At 34.5% G+C, this 16,558-nt stretch overlaps 1 protein-coding gene across 3 annotated transcripts in view; it reads left to right on the plus strand.

Moving 5' to 3' along the window:
- The window catches only part of ptprn2 (protein tyrosine phosphatase receptor type N2), a 283,469-nt gene that overhangs the window by 63,406 nt on the left and 203,505 nt on the right, over positions 1-16,558 (plus strand). The window contains 1 exon segment of one of the 3 annotated variants that reach the window (NM_001128667.1): positions 3,345-3,458. The exons of 1 other annotated variant lie outside the window; for it this stretch is intronic. In NM_001128667.1, coding sequence (NP_001122139.1) covers positions 3,345-3,458 — 114 coding nt within the window. 3 annotated transcript variants of the gene reach the window in all.

The raw sequence follows: 16,558 nt of genomic DNA on the forward strand, positions 1-16,558 counted from the left end.
CTGAAAAAGCCAGAGCAAAGCAAACACTACCAGTTTCTGTGATATAAATACAGCACTACAAAATTCAAAAGAGAGCGATCGACTCATGTCACTTACCTGATTTATAATGATATGTTCAGCTGTAGGTTGAAGCTTACGTTGAGAAAGTGCTGTTTTTCTCTCCTAAGGACTTAATATGCAGTCTCTGTTGCCATCTTGTGGCAAAACACGATGCTCATGAATTATAAATATTTTACAACAGGCACTATCCTTATAAATAAACTGCATAGTTGCAATCTAAACAAATACATTCTCAACTAAAAACGCCCCAAAGGACATTATGTTGTCCAAAGCATCTCCTGCTTGTCTCTGTATGTGGGCAGAGTAATACACAAGGGTGAAAGGTGGAGAGGCTGTAGAAGTGCTGTTATTTGCAAAATATCACACAGCTATCACCCAATCAGATTTAGATATATATAGAATAAAAGCAGTTTTACATTTTTAAAAGCCATTTCAAAGACAGAATTATTAGCCCCCTTAAACTATATATTTTTTTCAATAGATAGTGACAAACCATCGTTATACAATAACCTAATTACCCTATCTGCCTAGTTAACCTAATTAACCTAGTTAAGTTAAATGTCACTTTAAGCTGTACAGAAGTGTCTTGAAAAAAATATCTAGCCAAATATTATGTTCTGATCTCATGGCAAAGATAAAATAAATCAGTTATTAGAAATGAGTTAATAAATTTCTATTATGTTTAGAATTGTGCTGAAAAAATCTTCTCTCCGTTAAACAGAAATTGAGAAAAAATAAACAGTGAAAACTAATAATTCAGAAGGGGCTAATAATTCTGACTTCAACTATATATTCAAGCCCCTGTTGTATCTAATTGACCTGTGTACAGCCTTACTCTGATAGAGCCGCTCATGTCATGCCGCATGTGATCAGCACTTACGCAAAATAGCTGAAAAATGCTCCTAGATGGTGCAGGAACACTTGGGGTCATTAGTATTCTTGGTGGGGAGCTGCTATACCCTGCATCCTCCCTGCTCGCCCAGATAGCCATTGAATTATGAAGCCAATCTGAGCCATGCTTTGGGTTGCCATGGCAATGGACTATTGAGTGGCACCAGGTCCCTGGTGATGGAGAGATAAACAAGGGGCCAGATAGTGTGTGTGTGTGTGTATATAGGTGCGTTTCCTGATGGCCTGTGTGCTTATCTTGAAAGTGTCAAAAAAAGAAAGAAAGAAAGAAAAAACCCTAAACCCCTGCGGCTATTATGACCCCTAGCAGAAACTTCAGCCACACAAAATAAACTGACGGCCGGTGGACACTAACAGTTCTGCTTTTCCCTCAAGCCCAACACGGACAGGCAGGTTTTCTGTCATAATGGTCACAATCGTGAAATACATGGACAAGACTGCTATAAAAAAGACAGACTATTATAGGTTCAGGATATTATGCAGGAAGCCATGTACATGATATCAAGTACCATACATTACGGAATGTTCAATACATGTTTAAAATATAATATATTTATTTGTTTATATTCAGAGCTATGTTGTCTTATTTGTTACTTATAGAGGAATGGGTAATTTTCATATATAGTCTAAAGAAAAAATATGTGAGCTGTTGAAATCAGTCAATTATTAAATACAAGTTTCAAATATTTGGTTTTAAAGCATATTGTATTAAAATCTGGTCACAATTTTGACATATGGCATGTCTGATAACCTACAATACTGTCTGTACAGAAAAAGAAAGTATATTTCAAAGAGTTTGTTGATATGGACAGAATAAATGAATTAATATCATTCGATGTAGATAATTATCACAATAAATAATAAATCTCAAGTTTAAGGCAGATTTCTAAGGTAGAGTGAAAGTTGTGTAGCACAAACCAGACAGTTAATTATTAATGTAAACTTTTATAGTGAAAACTCATGTCAAGCAGATGAGCATTTCTTAAAAAAATTTTGGACACTCTTTTGCTAGCAAACATTTATACAGAGAAATTAATTTCTTAGTTCTGATGGAAGATATCAAATAATGAAAGTGCTTGTTCCCTTATTTTAAGGACACACACAGGTGTATCTTTATGTTTAGTAAAACAAATTGATATTTATTTTTAATAAACATTGTCATCCTTGTATAATTTTTTATTTTATTTTATTTTAGAAATTTTTATAAATGTTTACATTTATTACATTTAAATTAGGTAAATGCATATCATTACAGTACCATGGTGAAATATGTAAAACTGTGTGGTTTTTATGAGTCAGTTCACATTTCCAGTCATTTATTTGTTCCAATCATTATAATCCAGTAATATTTGGGTTTGCAAAATAAGTCTGACAGCAGCTCAGAGATCTGATTTCACCCTCATTATGAAGAAACAGAACAAAATCTCTCCAAGAATTCTGCCTGCAAAGCTACCTGGAAAGATTTCTTTAAAATATTATATGCAACTGCACCTTAGGACAAAAGCAGTTTTATGTATACAGCAATGTTGATTTAATTAAGTTAATAGAAGTAAAATGATAAATAAAATGTATTTATGGCTTTATTTTTAAAAGCATTCTTACTTTACTGTATTTTTACTCAAATACCTAAAACTTTAATGCAGTTTGCATTTAAATTGAAGATTTAAACTTGAAGATGTTGCAACAGTTCTATTGGATCTTGTAGGCTTTTTAAATTAATGTATAAAGTATATTTTATTTTATTTTATTTTATTTTATTTTATTTTATTTTATTTATTTATTTATTTATTTATTTATTTATTTATTTATTTATTTATTTATTTATTTATTTATTTATTTATTTATTTATTTATTTATTTATTTATTTATTTATTTATTTATTTTTCTTTGGCTTAGTCTCTTTATTCATCAGGGGTTGCCCCAGCGAAATAAACCGCCAACTCATCCAGCATATGTTTTGACACAGCGTATACCCTTCCAGCTGCAACCCAGTACTGGGAAACATTCACACATACTCAAACCAGAGCACCCAGAGAATGTGCAAACTCCACAAAGAAATGCTAATTGGCCCAGCCGGGATTTGAACCAATGACCCTCTTGCTGTGAGGCAACAGTGCTAACCACTGAGCCACCGTGTCATCTTAATTTAATTTAATTTAATTATATTTTATTTTATTTTATTTTATCTTATTTTATTTTATTTTATTTTATTTTATTTTATTTTATTTTATTTTATTATTCATGTGCAACTTATAGTCAGGTTAATTATTTTTCTTTAATCGAATCATTAATTATCTATTGTCATTCTGATAGAATGATTGTCATCTGATTGTTTGATATTTTCACAATATGTATATTATGCATTTGCTCTGCAGATGCGGTGTTTGGTCAGTGTCTGAGGTATCCAGGGTCAGATGTGAGCTCTTTCGATGTGTCTCCAGCAGCGGTGCAGCGTTTGCGAAGTGTTCTCCAGAAACTGGCCCACAGAGGTATCTGCCTGTTCGTTTACCTGATTTTTTTTATTGACGTTTTTTATGCTGTGCTTGTTTATCACGTTCACGTATCATATTTAATTGGTTCCTTTTTTCCCCGCAGCCTAAGATACATTTCACTGTGGAAATTATTGTTTATGTATTCACAAGTCCATTGTCTGTTTTTCTAATTATGCAGCTCTTTGTTTAACAACTTCCGTGACTGTTAATTATTCAGTTCTTATCAGCTGTCAGTTGCTAGTCTGTTACCCTTAAGAAGAAAAAAATCTGATATTACCTGTTGACTTATATCAATGTCACTGTTACAGGATTTTATTTATTTATGTGCATTTTTACCTCCATATAAGTTTTAATACTTAGTGGTTTTGTGCTTTTTCACAAATATAGTATTGCATAAAAAATTTTCTTGAAGGGTTTTCCAAAAAAAAAAATTAAAAATAAATAGATAAATAAAAACCCATATGGATTATTTTAATACAATATATATATATATATATATATATATATATATATATATATATATATATATATATATATATATATATATATATATATATATATATATATATATATATATATATATATATATATATATATATATATATATATATATATAGGAAAAGTGGTAAGTCATGACAATAGTTTATTCTTTAGCCAAAAAAAAAAAAAAAATGCTTAAGAGGGCTAATAATATTGACTTAAAAATGTTTTTAAAAATGTAAAAGCTGCTTTAGTTCTAGCTGAAATAATACAAATAAGACTTCCTCCGGAAGAAAAAACACGGGAAATACAGTAAAAATGTCTTTAATTCATTAAATTTCACTCGAAAAATCTGGAAAAAGAATAAATATTTCATAAGATGGCGAATAATTTTGCCCTAAACTGTATATGTGTAAAACATCGACAGATGAAGCTTATTATGCTGAAATAATAATAAACATTTTGTAATTCCTGTTTTTTGTTTAAAACATTTCAAAACACTAAATCAGATAGTTAAGTGAACCAGCAAGCAGACTGGGGTGTCACTAGTCAATCTGCAGGCTGTATTCACCAAAATTTCACGAAAACAAATACTGCACTTAAATAGACACTTGAAAAAATGATTTATTTATATTTATTTAATTTTTTTGAAGAGAGTGTTTTGTATGTTGAAGTTTTATGTCTTTATGTCCATGTGTTGCTGTCACTACAGTTTGTGAGTTTTTTTGTGTGGCACTGTTATTAAAAGAGGAGTGGCGGATTTAGGCATGGGGGGCGGCACTGGGAGACGGTGACAGGGAGAAAAAAAACGAGCCCCACTAAAAGCTTTTAACATACCTTTTACTTTATGCAAGTATATTGTTTTAGAGTGTTAATCCCAGAATAAAGATATAATGGGGCATTCACATTTTGCGTATTTTACTCTTTTAGCTTGTTACTCTCTATGTGCAACCGAAACAAGGCTAATAAAATCAAATTGACGCATACATGCATTTAACGATTCCTGCACTGCTCTGCTTTCTGTATGAATCTCGGTTGTTTACAGTCACGCAGATAAAATATGTGCGTTTATGTGCTGTGAAACCGGAGAAACTGGTGTAACTTTTATGGAGATGTGTCAGCACGCAGCGAGATTTGCAAGTCGACAAAAATAAAGTCATATGATGATGATCTTATTTTGACTAAGCATGACTATGAAGCAGAAATGAGGGATTAATGAGTCAGGGAGGTAAGACTTTCTCGGCCATGAGTCAGGTCAAAGACAACAGATAATTCCATAAAACACATGTATTTTTATTATTCTATAGAATTGTCATTAATATTCTTGCAAAAGATTTCTTAAGTGATCTTTAATCACTCCAGTTGTGTCTTTCTTTACATTATTTCCAGTTACATTTAGGATTCATTTCTGTTATTTATTTAGAATAATAAATGTATATTAATAATAATATTGGGTGGTATATTGGCCAATTATGGCTTGTGGCTTGAAGGGCATCCATATGTGGTGGTTCACCAAGGGTGCCATTTAAATTAGAACCGCCACTGGAAATGAGGACTCTTGACTGCAAACCAAATTTACTTTCGGGTATAAATAGTGACCTAACCTAACTTAACTTAACCTAACCTAACCTAACCTAACCTAATCTAATCTAATCTAATCTAATCTAATCTAATCTAATCTAATCTAATCTAATCTAATCTAATCTAATCTAATCTAATCTAATCTAATCTAATCTAATCTAATCTAACCTAAAACCATATATTAAGACCATTCCTTCACACCAAATAACTTATATAAGCACAATACACTGATCATATATTAACTTACAAGATTTCACACAAAATATTATTTGCATACAAAAACGCTTATACATACATACATACATAGATAACATACAAAAACGCTTTACATATATATATATATATATATATATATATATATATATATATATATATATATATATATATATATATATATATATATATATATATTCATACATACATACATACCTACATACATACATTTATTAACACATTCATTAATAAATCATGCATTTAATTGTTCACAAGCAGCAATAAAATGTTTAATTCTTGCAGAATGTATATTTGAATACGCACTGTTTTTTCTGCATTTCTACAAGTATTCATCAAAGATTCCACAAACAAACTGCAGCACTGTTCTTTCCTGTTATAGCATTACTCTATGTTCTGTAGAATATAAATGTCAGCTAAACAAATTCACTTAAATATAACCTTTCATTGGTCGAAAAATCATATACTCCAACCCCCAGCATTTTTCCAATGAGTATTTCAATGAGTTCCCTACAAAGGACTGGTTCTATTTTAACTTTATCAATTGTGCACGATGTTGACATGATTAGTTGCTGGCATATCTGTGAAATTAAAGATCAGTGAGTAACTAAAAAAAACATAATCAAATCTTCCCTTTAAGAGCAGTTTCTGGTTTTGTCAATGCACTTAGCATGAAGTTTTATCCTGGGCAGAAGCGTGTCACAATCGGTTCCAGGGCTCGTCAACTGACACACAGCCAAACGTGCAGTCATCTTTTGTGGCGCGATGTTGCTGTCTGTCAGACAGACAGATGAAAGCGAGCAGGATGAAAGGATGAGACTGAGCACTCATCCACTGCTCAGGGGCTTGAATTGGACATCTGAGGGCTTTCGTGACAGAAAGGTTTCTCAATGATACACTGTGTTAGCCAGCCTGGACTGAATGTACCAGCGCTGATAGAGGAGAACTTCAACAGAGATGCAAGTCTTAATCTGGTCAAGCTGAATGTAGGATTGTTTGAAGAGAGCTGATCTAGGGATCTGACTAGCACTTTACACACTAGATGTTGTTATAAGTCTGTCACAGCTGTGCAAGAATGTTGTTTCGTCACAAGAAGTTAGTTTGAGAAGTACTAACTACAGTAGCTATACTGAAGTGATTTTAGATCAGTGGGTCATTTTTTTTGTACAGGTTTAGCTATAAATGTGAGGGCTCAAATATCTTTACTAATATAGTGAAATATCATGACACTTGGTTAGTGAGGATATTTTATTAGAGATCGCTGGTTAAAAAGCCTTATAAATTAACCAATTTTTTTTATTATTTTGATCTGTTTTGCACATGTGTGATGGTTATGTTTAGAGCTTCTCAGCAAGCATTAAAAAAAGAGATGTCTAATAGATGTCTAAACATAGTAGTCTTTGCTAAAACAAAGCTAAATTTGGGCTGTCAGTAAAAATCTAATAGACATCAAAGAATAAGCCAAAATTAGAGTTTTCAAATTAACAGAAAAAACTGAAATGAATGACTACACATAAAAAGTCTGTCTAATCTGTCTATTTGACCACTAGTCTAGTTTTGGCTATTCTTAGATGTCTATTATATTTTTAATGACAGCCCACGTTTAGTCGTATTTTAGCCAAGCTGTCTAGAGATCATGATTTAGATCAGAATTTTATTATACCACTATTGGCTTTTACATATATCGGTTCAATACTGAACTTTTGTCATTACATTAGATCATGTTTTTTTTTATCTTGTTTTTAAGTTCACAATCATTATAAAGTATTCTTACTATTACTGCACTATGAAATGATTACCACTGAATATGGGTTTATTCAACAATTTATAGAATTGATCAGATGTAATATTATTGTTGCTGTCATTATCATTGCTATTATTATTGTCTTTTTGCACTTCATTTTGATTCGGCCAAATTTTACTTTATCCATAAAAAATGCTGGATTATGCATCAGATATTATTTAAGTCAGTGGCTGCACACATGTAATTAATAAACCGTCAGTTAATTAATTAGCTTTTTCATGCTATAGCTGATATCATAATCAGTCCATAAGTATCAGTGGTCAGTCTTTCAGTGAAGCGTTAAACAAACAATTTCCCTAAAAATATCAGTATCTACAAAAGTACTTTTTGTTTTGTCTCTATTTCTTTTTATTGTTGTTGTTTTGACTCTTAAAGTGCTGTTTTTGTAGTATGAATTCAGAAAATTCAATTCAGTGTACACATTTTTTTATACACTTAATGTTTCTATATGGGCGCCACTGTGGCGCAGTGGGTAACACGTTCGCCTCACAGCAAGGTTGCTGATTCGAATACTGGCTGGGTCATTTGGCATTTCTGTGTAGAGTTTGCATGTTCTCCCCATGTTGGCGTGGGTTTCCTCCAGGTGCTCTGGTTTCCTCCACAGTCCAAAGACATGCGCTATAGGTGAATTGGCCGAAGTGTGTGTGTGAAAGGGTGTGTATGGGTGGTTCCCAGTGTTGGGTTACAGCTGGATTGGCATCCACTGTGTAAAACGTGTGCTGGATAAGCTGGCGGTTCATTCCGCTGTGTCGACCCCTGATTAATAAAGGGACTAAGCTGAAAAGAAAGTTAATGAATATATAAATGTTTCTATAAGTCAATGCCCATTTAGTGGTAAAAATACATTTACAAAAAAATGACAAAGCACAAATACACATGCTCACAACCTACTTGAAAAAAAACTTCATATATGGCCTTACCTCACTCCTACTCCTGAACCCAACCCTCAAAGGAAACCGATACCAAATTTTAAATGTCAAAATACACTATTAAGTATGATTTTTAAGCATCTTAAATTATGAGGAGAATGCAGCATGTCCTTGTAAACCACTTGAACAATTTGCGAATACTGTAGGTCAAACTCATGTTATTATACAATTTTGTGTCCTTGTAAACCAAATAAAAACACACACAGACATAAAAATTCAAATAAATCTGTATCAGCATAAGGAAGAAATTTCATTTTTCGACTAAGCCATTTTTTTTACTTTTTTTTGTCCAAATGTTATTTAGTGGAATGTAAATAAAACAATTGCTCATTTTAGCTCTGCTTTTCCAGAACTGTCTTTACTCAGAGCCATGTTTGTGCCATCAATCTGAACACAGCTCTAGGTCTTACTGTTGTCAGTCTCCAGCACAGCCATGTGGGGGCAGCATGAGCCATCCTGTCTGTCTCGCTGAAGGATCTGAGCCCTTAATAGGCTGCAGAGGCTTGCTCCCAGCTTGATCTTTTCAAACAGCCATAAATGAGAGTTGAAAAGCGTGGAAGGCACGCAACCGTCTTTGGGTAAATTACCAACATGGTAATGAATATTAGAGAGCCAGAGAGATGGCCGACTTACTCCAATTACCCAAGCCAAATAAAGAGAGGGATCAGGAGGATGAGAGGCTGCGTTCTGCTTTCTCTCTCTCTCTTTCTCTCTCTCTCTTTTCTTTTTGGATGCAGATGGTGTCTGAAACCTCGTCTTTTGATTGACGTGCTGTGTTGCAGTGTTTTTATTTTAATTTCAGAGAGCTTTTGCGAGGGAGATCTCAGACGTCTTTAAGATGTTCCCCTGTGTGCGTTTGTGTGTTTTGTTCGTGTTTTTGCACTTCTGTCTACGAAATCGTGCCCAGTTCAGCAGACAGATGACAAATGTGTAAACTATCAAATCTTTTCTGTTATCTCATCTTGCCTTTTTGTCCATTTGCCCAGTGTGAGAGCATTTTTGTTTGTGACATTATTGTACGCATTCATTTTAGCGGACGTGCGTTTGAGATATGATCACATCTGCCTCGTAACCATCACTTTACACTCTTTGTCAGCCTTACAGACCCGTTTAGCAGAGCAACATCACTTCCACATTCCTCCTCACAGGAGAGAGAGAGATAGTCAGATAGATGTAGAAAACATCAATGCCATCGACTCGCAATTCTCTTTATCACCAGTTTGGAGTAGCTGTAGAAATCGCGCAATTTGTTGAGTCGCCACCGCCACCGCCGCACAACCCTACACAATGTCATTAGATCGATACCATTGACCGGACAGCAAGAATGCTCTCTCTTTGTCATTCGGATCTATCATTGCAACTGACAGCCATCCCCACTGTGAGCTGCCCCATATTTCATGCCATTGTCTTTAGGTGTTCTTCAGATTTCCTGGATTTGAGCGCTATATCCCGCTCCTAATGTGTCGTGCCTTCCCTTTGATCTTCAGCCATGGTCAGATAATGGAACCTTACAGATGTCTCCTGCAGAAGAAGGCTATTAATGAATGAAGAGGGACATATAGGAGGTGATAGACTGACAGTTTGGGAAGGTGCAGCTGGTAGGGAGAGTGAGAAACAGAGATAATTAAGATGGATTTAATGGCTGGACTTTCTTAAGTGAGGTCACACATAATGGACAGCCGAAATATCTCAGAAGTTATTTGTACTTTGGCAACAGTACTCAGCTAGATGTCTAAATTACACCAAGCAGAATGTTTTTCATGCTGTTTAAAAGCTTTTTGATAATCGTTTGGTCTGATAAGCAAAATCTAATGTCAATAAACATGTAAATCACAGTTATTGGTTTATTTATCCAGCCTTCAAGAATAACAATATTTTGTTATTTAAGAAAGTTACTTGCTGAAAGTAGCTCACAGATATGCATAAGCAGAACATCAAAACACTTGACTGCTTTGTTTAGATTTTAGTAACTATAACTTTTACTTTTTATTCAGTTTGTGGTTTGTGGTCATTTTATTTGTAACATTGTAAGCTATGACATCGACTGTCTGTTTACTACAACAAGGTGATCTGATCTGGTGACTGTGGAGGCCATTTGAGTACAGTGAACTCATTGTCATGTTCAAGAAACCAGTCTGAGTTGATTATTGCTTCATGACATGGCATATTATCCTGCTGGAAGTAGCCATCAGAAGATGGGTAAATTGTGGTCATAAAGGGATGGACATTGTCAGCAACAATACTCAGGCAGGCTGTGGTGTTGACACAATGCTTAACTGGTACTATTCGGCCCAAAGTGTGCCAAGTAAATATCCCCCACCCCATTACACCACCACGGATGGATCCATGCTTTAATGTTGTTGACTATAAATTCTGACTCTACCATCCAAGACTCATCAGACCAACCAACGTTTTTCCAATCTTTTTTTGCTCAATTTTTGTGAGCCTGTGCGAACTGTAGCCTCAGCTTCTTGTTCTTAGCTGACAGGAGTGGCACCCATTGCGGTCTTCTGGTGCTGTAGCCCATCTGCCTTAAGGCTAAATGTGTTGTGTGTTCAAAGATGCTCTTCTGCATACCTCAGTTGTAATGAGTGGTTATTTGAGTCACTATTTCCTTTCTGGCCATTCTCCTCTGACCTCTGGTATCAAGAAGGTATTTGTGCCCACAGAACTGTTGCTCACTGGATATTTTTTTCTGACCATTCCATGTAAATCCTAGAGATGGTTGTGCGTGAAAATCCCAGTAGATCAGCAGTTTCTAAAATACTCAGACCAGTCCATTTAGCACCAACAACAATGCCTTCTTCATTTTCAAGAATCCCCTTTCCACAACTCTTCCTCCTTCTTTCTTAGATGGGCGGCACGGTGGCCCAGTGATTAGTACTGTCGCCTCACAACAAGAACGTCACTGGTTCTAGTCCTTACCAAGCCAGCCAACGTTTCTATGTGGAGTTCATATGTTCTTCCTGTGCTCACATGGGTTTCCCCTGGTTTCCTCCCACTGTCCAAAAACATACAACTTAAGTCAATTGACTAATCCAAATCGGCATCATAGAAGTACTCCTAGTAAGTAGTTATCTCTTAAAGGTAATCCCTATCTGTTCATCAGCTACTACAGCAGGGGATTTTCCCGAGATGTACCAGAGCTCAAACTCCCCTCTCGCCCTGCTACGGGAGGAAGCCCTGGGCTCGAAGATCTTATGAGCTCAGGGCTCTCTTCCGGGACAGCATGCCGAACATACTTTATAATCAATCATCAGCTAAGTGTGAACTTTTGAAATGTGTCTCAAGATTGCAAAGTTCATGCTAGATTATGTTCAATAGATGCAGACTTTAAAATGTTCATATATTTTTAAATCATGCCATTTAGATCTTAAATTGTTGACAGTCAAGAACAAGTCGTGTAAAACTACTGATTCGCTCATTACTTTATTTGATCTCTGCGTTGCGTGGGCTCTAGTGTTGTGGTTCAGCTAACACAACACAAGGCATATAAACAGACATGGGCGCCATGAGACGTGTATGGATGTGTAACACGGCCCTCCAGGCTTAGCGTTGACCTCTGGCCTTACCATCATCCAGGTAGAAACTTCATGTTCAGATAGAAGCTCAGTGAAGCAAAATGATTCACTCTGACATGTGCATTAGAGCTACTTACTCCCAATGGCCCACAGAAAGATGAGAAGGGAGCATGGGTTAGAAAGACACAGGAAAGTTGACCAGGGATGGACAGTTTCAGAAACAAAAGACATTGAGGACATTGGTGCACTACTTTATTTTCTTAATATTTATATATTATAACTCTCAAACCATCAATGACACCTTTTGGTTGTTTGTGTGCAAGTGAGATGTTTAGGAGTAAAAACAAAATCTTTTACAACAGAATATTGAAATATTGAATATAGTAGGAGTAGCATGGTAAGTACTTTGGTCAGTTTTTTTATTTTATTTTATTTTTTTTAGCTAAGGTTAGCTGAAGGTTATGCAGCTACTAAACCAAACAAAAATTCATTCAGATGCTTACAGCATTTCTTGAACCATTTTTTAAAAAATATCACAGTTTGTTTTCTGTATTTTAGAAAATGGTAATAAAAGTGGCCTTTTTACCTTCTCTTTAGTTTACTTTTACTTTTTACTCCTTTACTTTCGTGGATAAGGAAACAGTGTTGTACGCACTCCACTGAAGACGTCCATTAGCCTACATATTTCATTTCGTTTATTAAGCAAAAAGATTTGTTTCAAAACTAAATTTTAAATTCAGTTCTAATTCAGTTCTCTGCACTGGACTATAGAGCAGCTTTCAGTTGTTTAATGGCGTGGTCTATTTCAGTTCCTCAAAAAAGCAACGCGCCAACAATGCACCTCAACACATCTCCTTTTTTGACAAAGTGGCACAAATGAATTTGCTGTTTAAACAACATGGCGCAAAAAGTGAAAATTACTGTTGCGCTGGTCTAAAAATAGAATCACACCATACATATCTTGCGCATTATTGCGCCGGGTGTATGATAGGGCCCAGGATCTCAGAGTTAAATCGTGACAGAACAAATTAATTTAAATATATCAGATATTGACAGAAAGATTCAGTATGTAATGGATTACATAAACTAAATCCATAACCAAAAAGTATTCAGAAAAATCATAATATAATAATATTTACAAAACTATCAATACTTTGTTGCATAACCCTTGGGCTCAATGACAGCCTGTAGTCTTCTGAACATTCTCATCAAACAGGGTCATGCAAACTCAAGCTTTAGAATTTTCCCAGAGCATTTTTGAGGATAAAGTTTGACAGTTTGTTTTACTTTGTTGCTGTCAACGTAGATGAATGGACTATGGTGTCCTGCACCAACTCACTAGTAAAAAATAAATCATAATTTACATCTGGTATCTGCATATTTCTTGGTTTGACTGCATTTTAACATGCTTTATTTCTCAGACATTTTCAAAACTTTAAAACATGAACTTAAAATGAAAGACATGGCAACAAAGAGCTGGCGCATTCTGCACAACTAACCAGCAGTACAAAGAAAAGCCTGCAAGTGGCATAACAAATAACATGAAAACACAAATAAACAGGAGAACACAAATGCATAACAATACAGAACATTACAACGGCAATAATAAGGCAACAAATTAGATTTCAGCAGCCACGATGCATGCTGGGAAAATGCTATACCCTGCCAAGCAATCTTGGGTGTGCTACAAATGTATTTATATGTGATGTTTATTTGATAGTGTGAGAGAAGCACTATATCTGACAGATCAGGCTGTGAAAAACACATTTGATTGGTACCTGTTAGCCCTCCAACATCCTAAATAACGAGTTTTACATTTTACTTTTGCATTTCTCCCTTGCACACTCAAAGTAAACAGTCAGAAGGGTTGGTAAAACCACTATTGCAAAACAGGGAGCATTACACTTTAATCCCATAGAACAAATAGCTAGTGATTTGTTGTCTCAGTGCTTTATGCAGCAAAAGCTAAAGTGTCCTTGTGCATACTTTTTAATTGTCTGCTTGTAAAACATTTGAATAATTAAATCTAACAATATGCTTCACAGTTTAAGATACAATTATTGTATTTAGTTTTCAGGAATTTAGCTTATTATTCTTTTATTCTTCAAAAGTGGTTTTCAGTATAGGAAAATGTCAGCAGCTACTACAGTATAATGGTTCTCAGCTGTTCTTGTCTCCACAGAGAGCTTATGAATATCAAATTATTTCTCTCTTCTCTCTGCATCTGTTGCTTTGCAGCAAAGTTCAAATCATTTTGCATGGGCTTCACTTGATACAGGCAGGCAGTCTTAATCTGTCCAGAAGCTCTCTCTTGAGGAAATCCTAAATGCTGTCGTAAACAGATGTTTGACTTGCACACATTGTTGCAGTGTGTTCTGTTTTTGCCATTTTCTGGGCAATGATGATGGCTTGTGTGTAATATGCATGAGGCGAAAGAGATTTAGATGACCTTTCATCATAATTGGATCAGGAGAGGGTTTCAGGTCAACTTTTCAATTCACCAGCCAATTTGGCTACTAAATTTGATGCATTTTATCTTAAGCTACCAACCATTCAGAACATTTACTAGCCCACATAAAAATATCAGAAATAACCAGGTTATCGTGAGTCATGACTTAAGTAAACCAGGCTGTCATTGATTTAAATATACAGTTGAAATCAGAGTTATTAGCCCCCCTTTGAATTATTATTATTTTTTAAATATTTCCTAAATGATGTTAAACAGAGTAAGGAAATTTACAGTATCTCTGATAATATTATCAAAATTATTAGGCACTTTAAGCAGGGGCGCTCTGGGGTTTTGGCGACACGGTGGCTCAGTGGTTAGCACTGTCGCCTAATAGCAAGAAAGTTGCTAATTGGAGTCCCTGCTGTGTCAGTTGCCATTTCTGTGTGAAGTTTACATGTTCTCCTTGTGTTTGCGTGGGTTTCCTTTTAGTGCTCTGGTTTCACCCAAAGTCCAAAGACATGCACTATACTGTAGGTGAACTGAATAAACTAAATTTGTTGTAGTGTATGTGTGTTAATGAGTGTGTATGGATGCTTACCGGTACTGGGTTGCAGCTGGAAGGGCATCTGCTGTGTAAAACATATGCTGAAAAAGTGGGCGGTTAATTCTGCTGTGGCGATCCTTGATGAATAAAAAGACTAAGCTGAAGGTAAATGAATGAACTCAGGAGATTTGAGTCCTTGGTAAGGTTTTGACATTTGTACATTTTTTTGATCTTGAAACGCAAAGTTATTAAAAAAAAGTACAAAAATATTAAAGTAATAGAGCTTTTTTTGAGACAAAAAAAAGATATACATATATATATATATATATATATATATATATATATATATATATATATATATATATATATATATATATATATATATATATATATACTTCTAAAAAGTATCAGAACACTAATATTATATATTAGATTTCAGATTTCTGATAATCATTTGGTACCTTTTCACTAGACGGTTATGTCACGTTTAACAATCTTCAGCATCTTAAAGTCCTTAAAAGATTTTTTTCATATTTTGATTTCTTCAAAAAACGCTATGTATATTTATAAAGATATACTGTTTTGCAACTGCACAACTCTGATTTGCACTCCTTGCCATGTGCCCTTAAGAGTAATTGTATTGTTTACAATTGTTTTTTCATATATTTTTAGATTGTATTATATGTGTTATTGTATTTATTGCAATTTCTTTTTAAAATTCTACTTACTGTAGTAATATTATATGTAAGGCAACATGTTAGAGCCTGAGAGTAACACAGTTTAAATTTTCTGTATGTCCTGTACATGTGGTTGATTTGACAATAAAGCTGACTATGACTTTGACAATATTTTGCACTATATCCTGTTTACGTCATAAGCACACACACACACACACACACATTTGCAAACACTATCTAATAATTAACAACTATTCTGTAATTTTTAATGGAGCAAAATAAAGAAGCAAAAGGGTTGTGCACAACTTTTAAAAAATTGTCAGTAAAATTAGTTAAAATTAATAAAAACGCTCAAACTAATTAAATTTCAATTCAATAGAACTGAGCTGACAATTAAAACATTTCTGGTTTTCAACTCAGGCCATTTACAAAATCTACAGCCTACATTTAAGCCTAAAAAAACATGCTTATACATTTGGCTGCAGTTTTTAGGGTAAATGAATACTACAGCACTGTATAAAGCCAACAACTTGTGTATGTTTTCATACTTATTATATTTACATACACATGAAAGTATTGTTTTCATCAGTTACAAGTAGATAAAGTAACTGCCTACTAAAAATGTAGATAGCTCCCACTAGTGGATTTGTGATCTGAAATGTGTAATGAAATGTACCCGTAGCAACATTTTTTATGTTTCTGAAAAATGCAGGCTCGGGCACATATTTCCAATGAGCCTGTGTTGAAACAACCAGAAATGTTTTAAATGCTTTAAATTTTTCAGTTTGGTTCTGTTAAATTCATTTAACTTCTGTAGCATTTGTTTTTCCTACCATGGAAGTCAATGGTTTCAGGTTTTCAGCTTTCCTCAAGCATCTTAT

This window comes from Danio rerio, chromosome 7 (genome assembly GCF_049306965.1).
Source record: "Danio rerio strain Tuebingen ecotype United States chromosome 7, GRCz12tu, whole genome shotgun sequence".
NCBI lineage: Eukaryota > Metazoa > Chordata > Actinopteri > Cypriniformes > Danionidae > Danio > Danio rerio.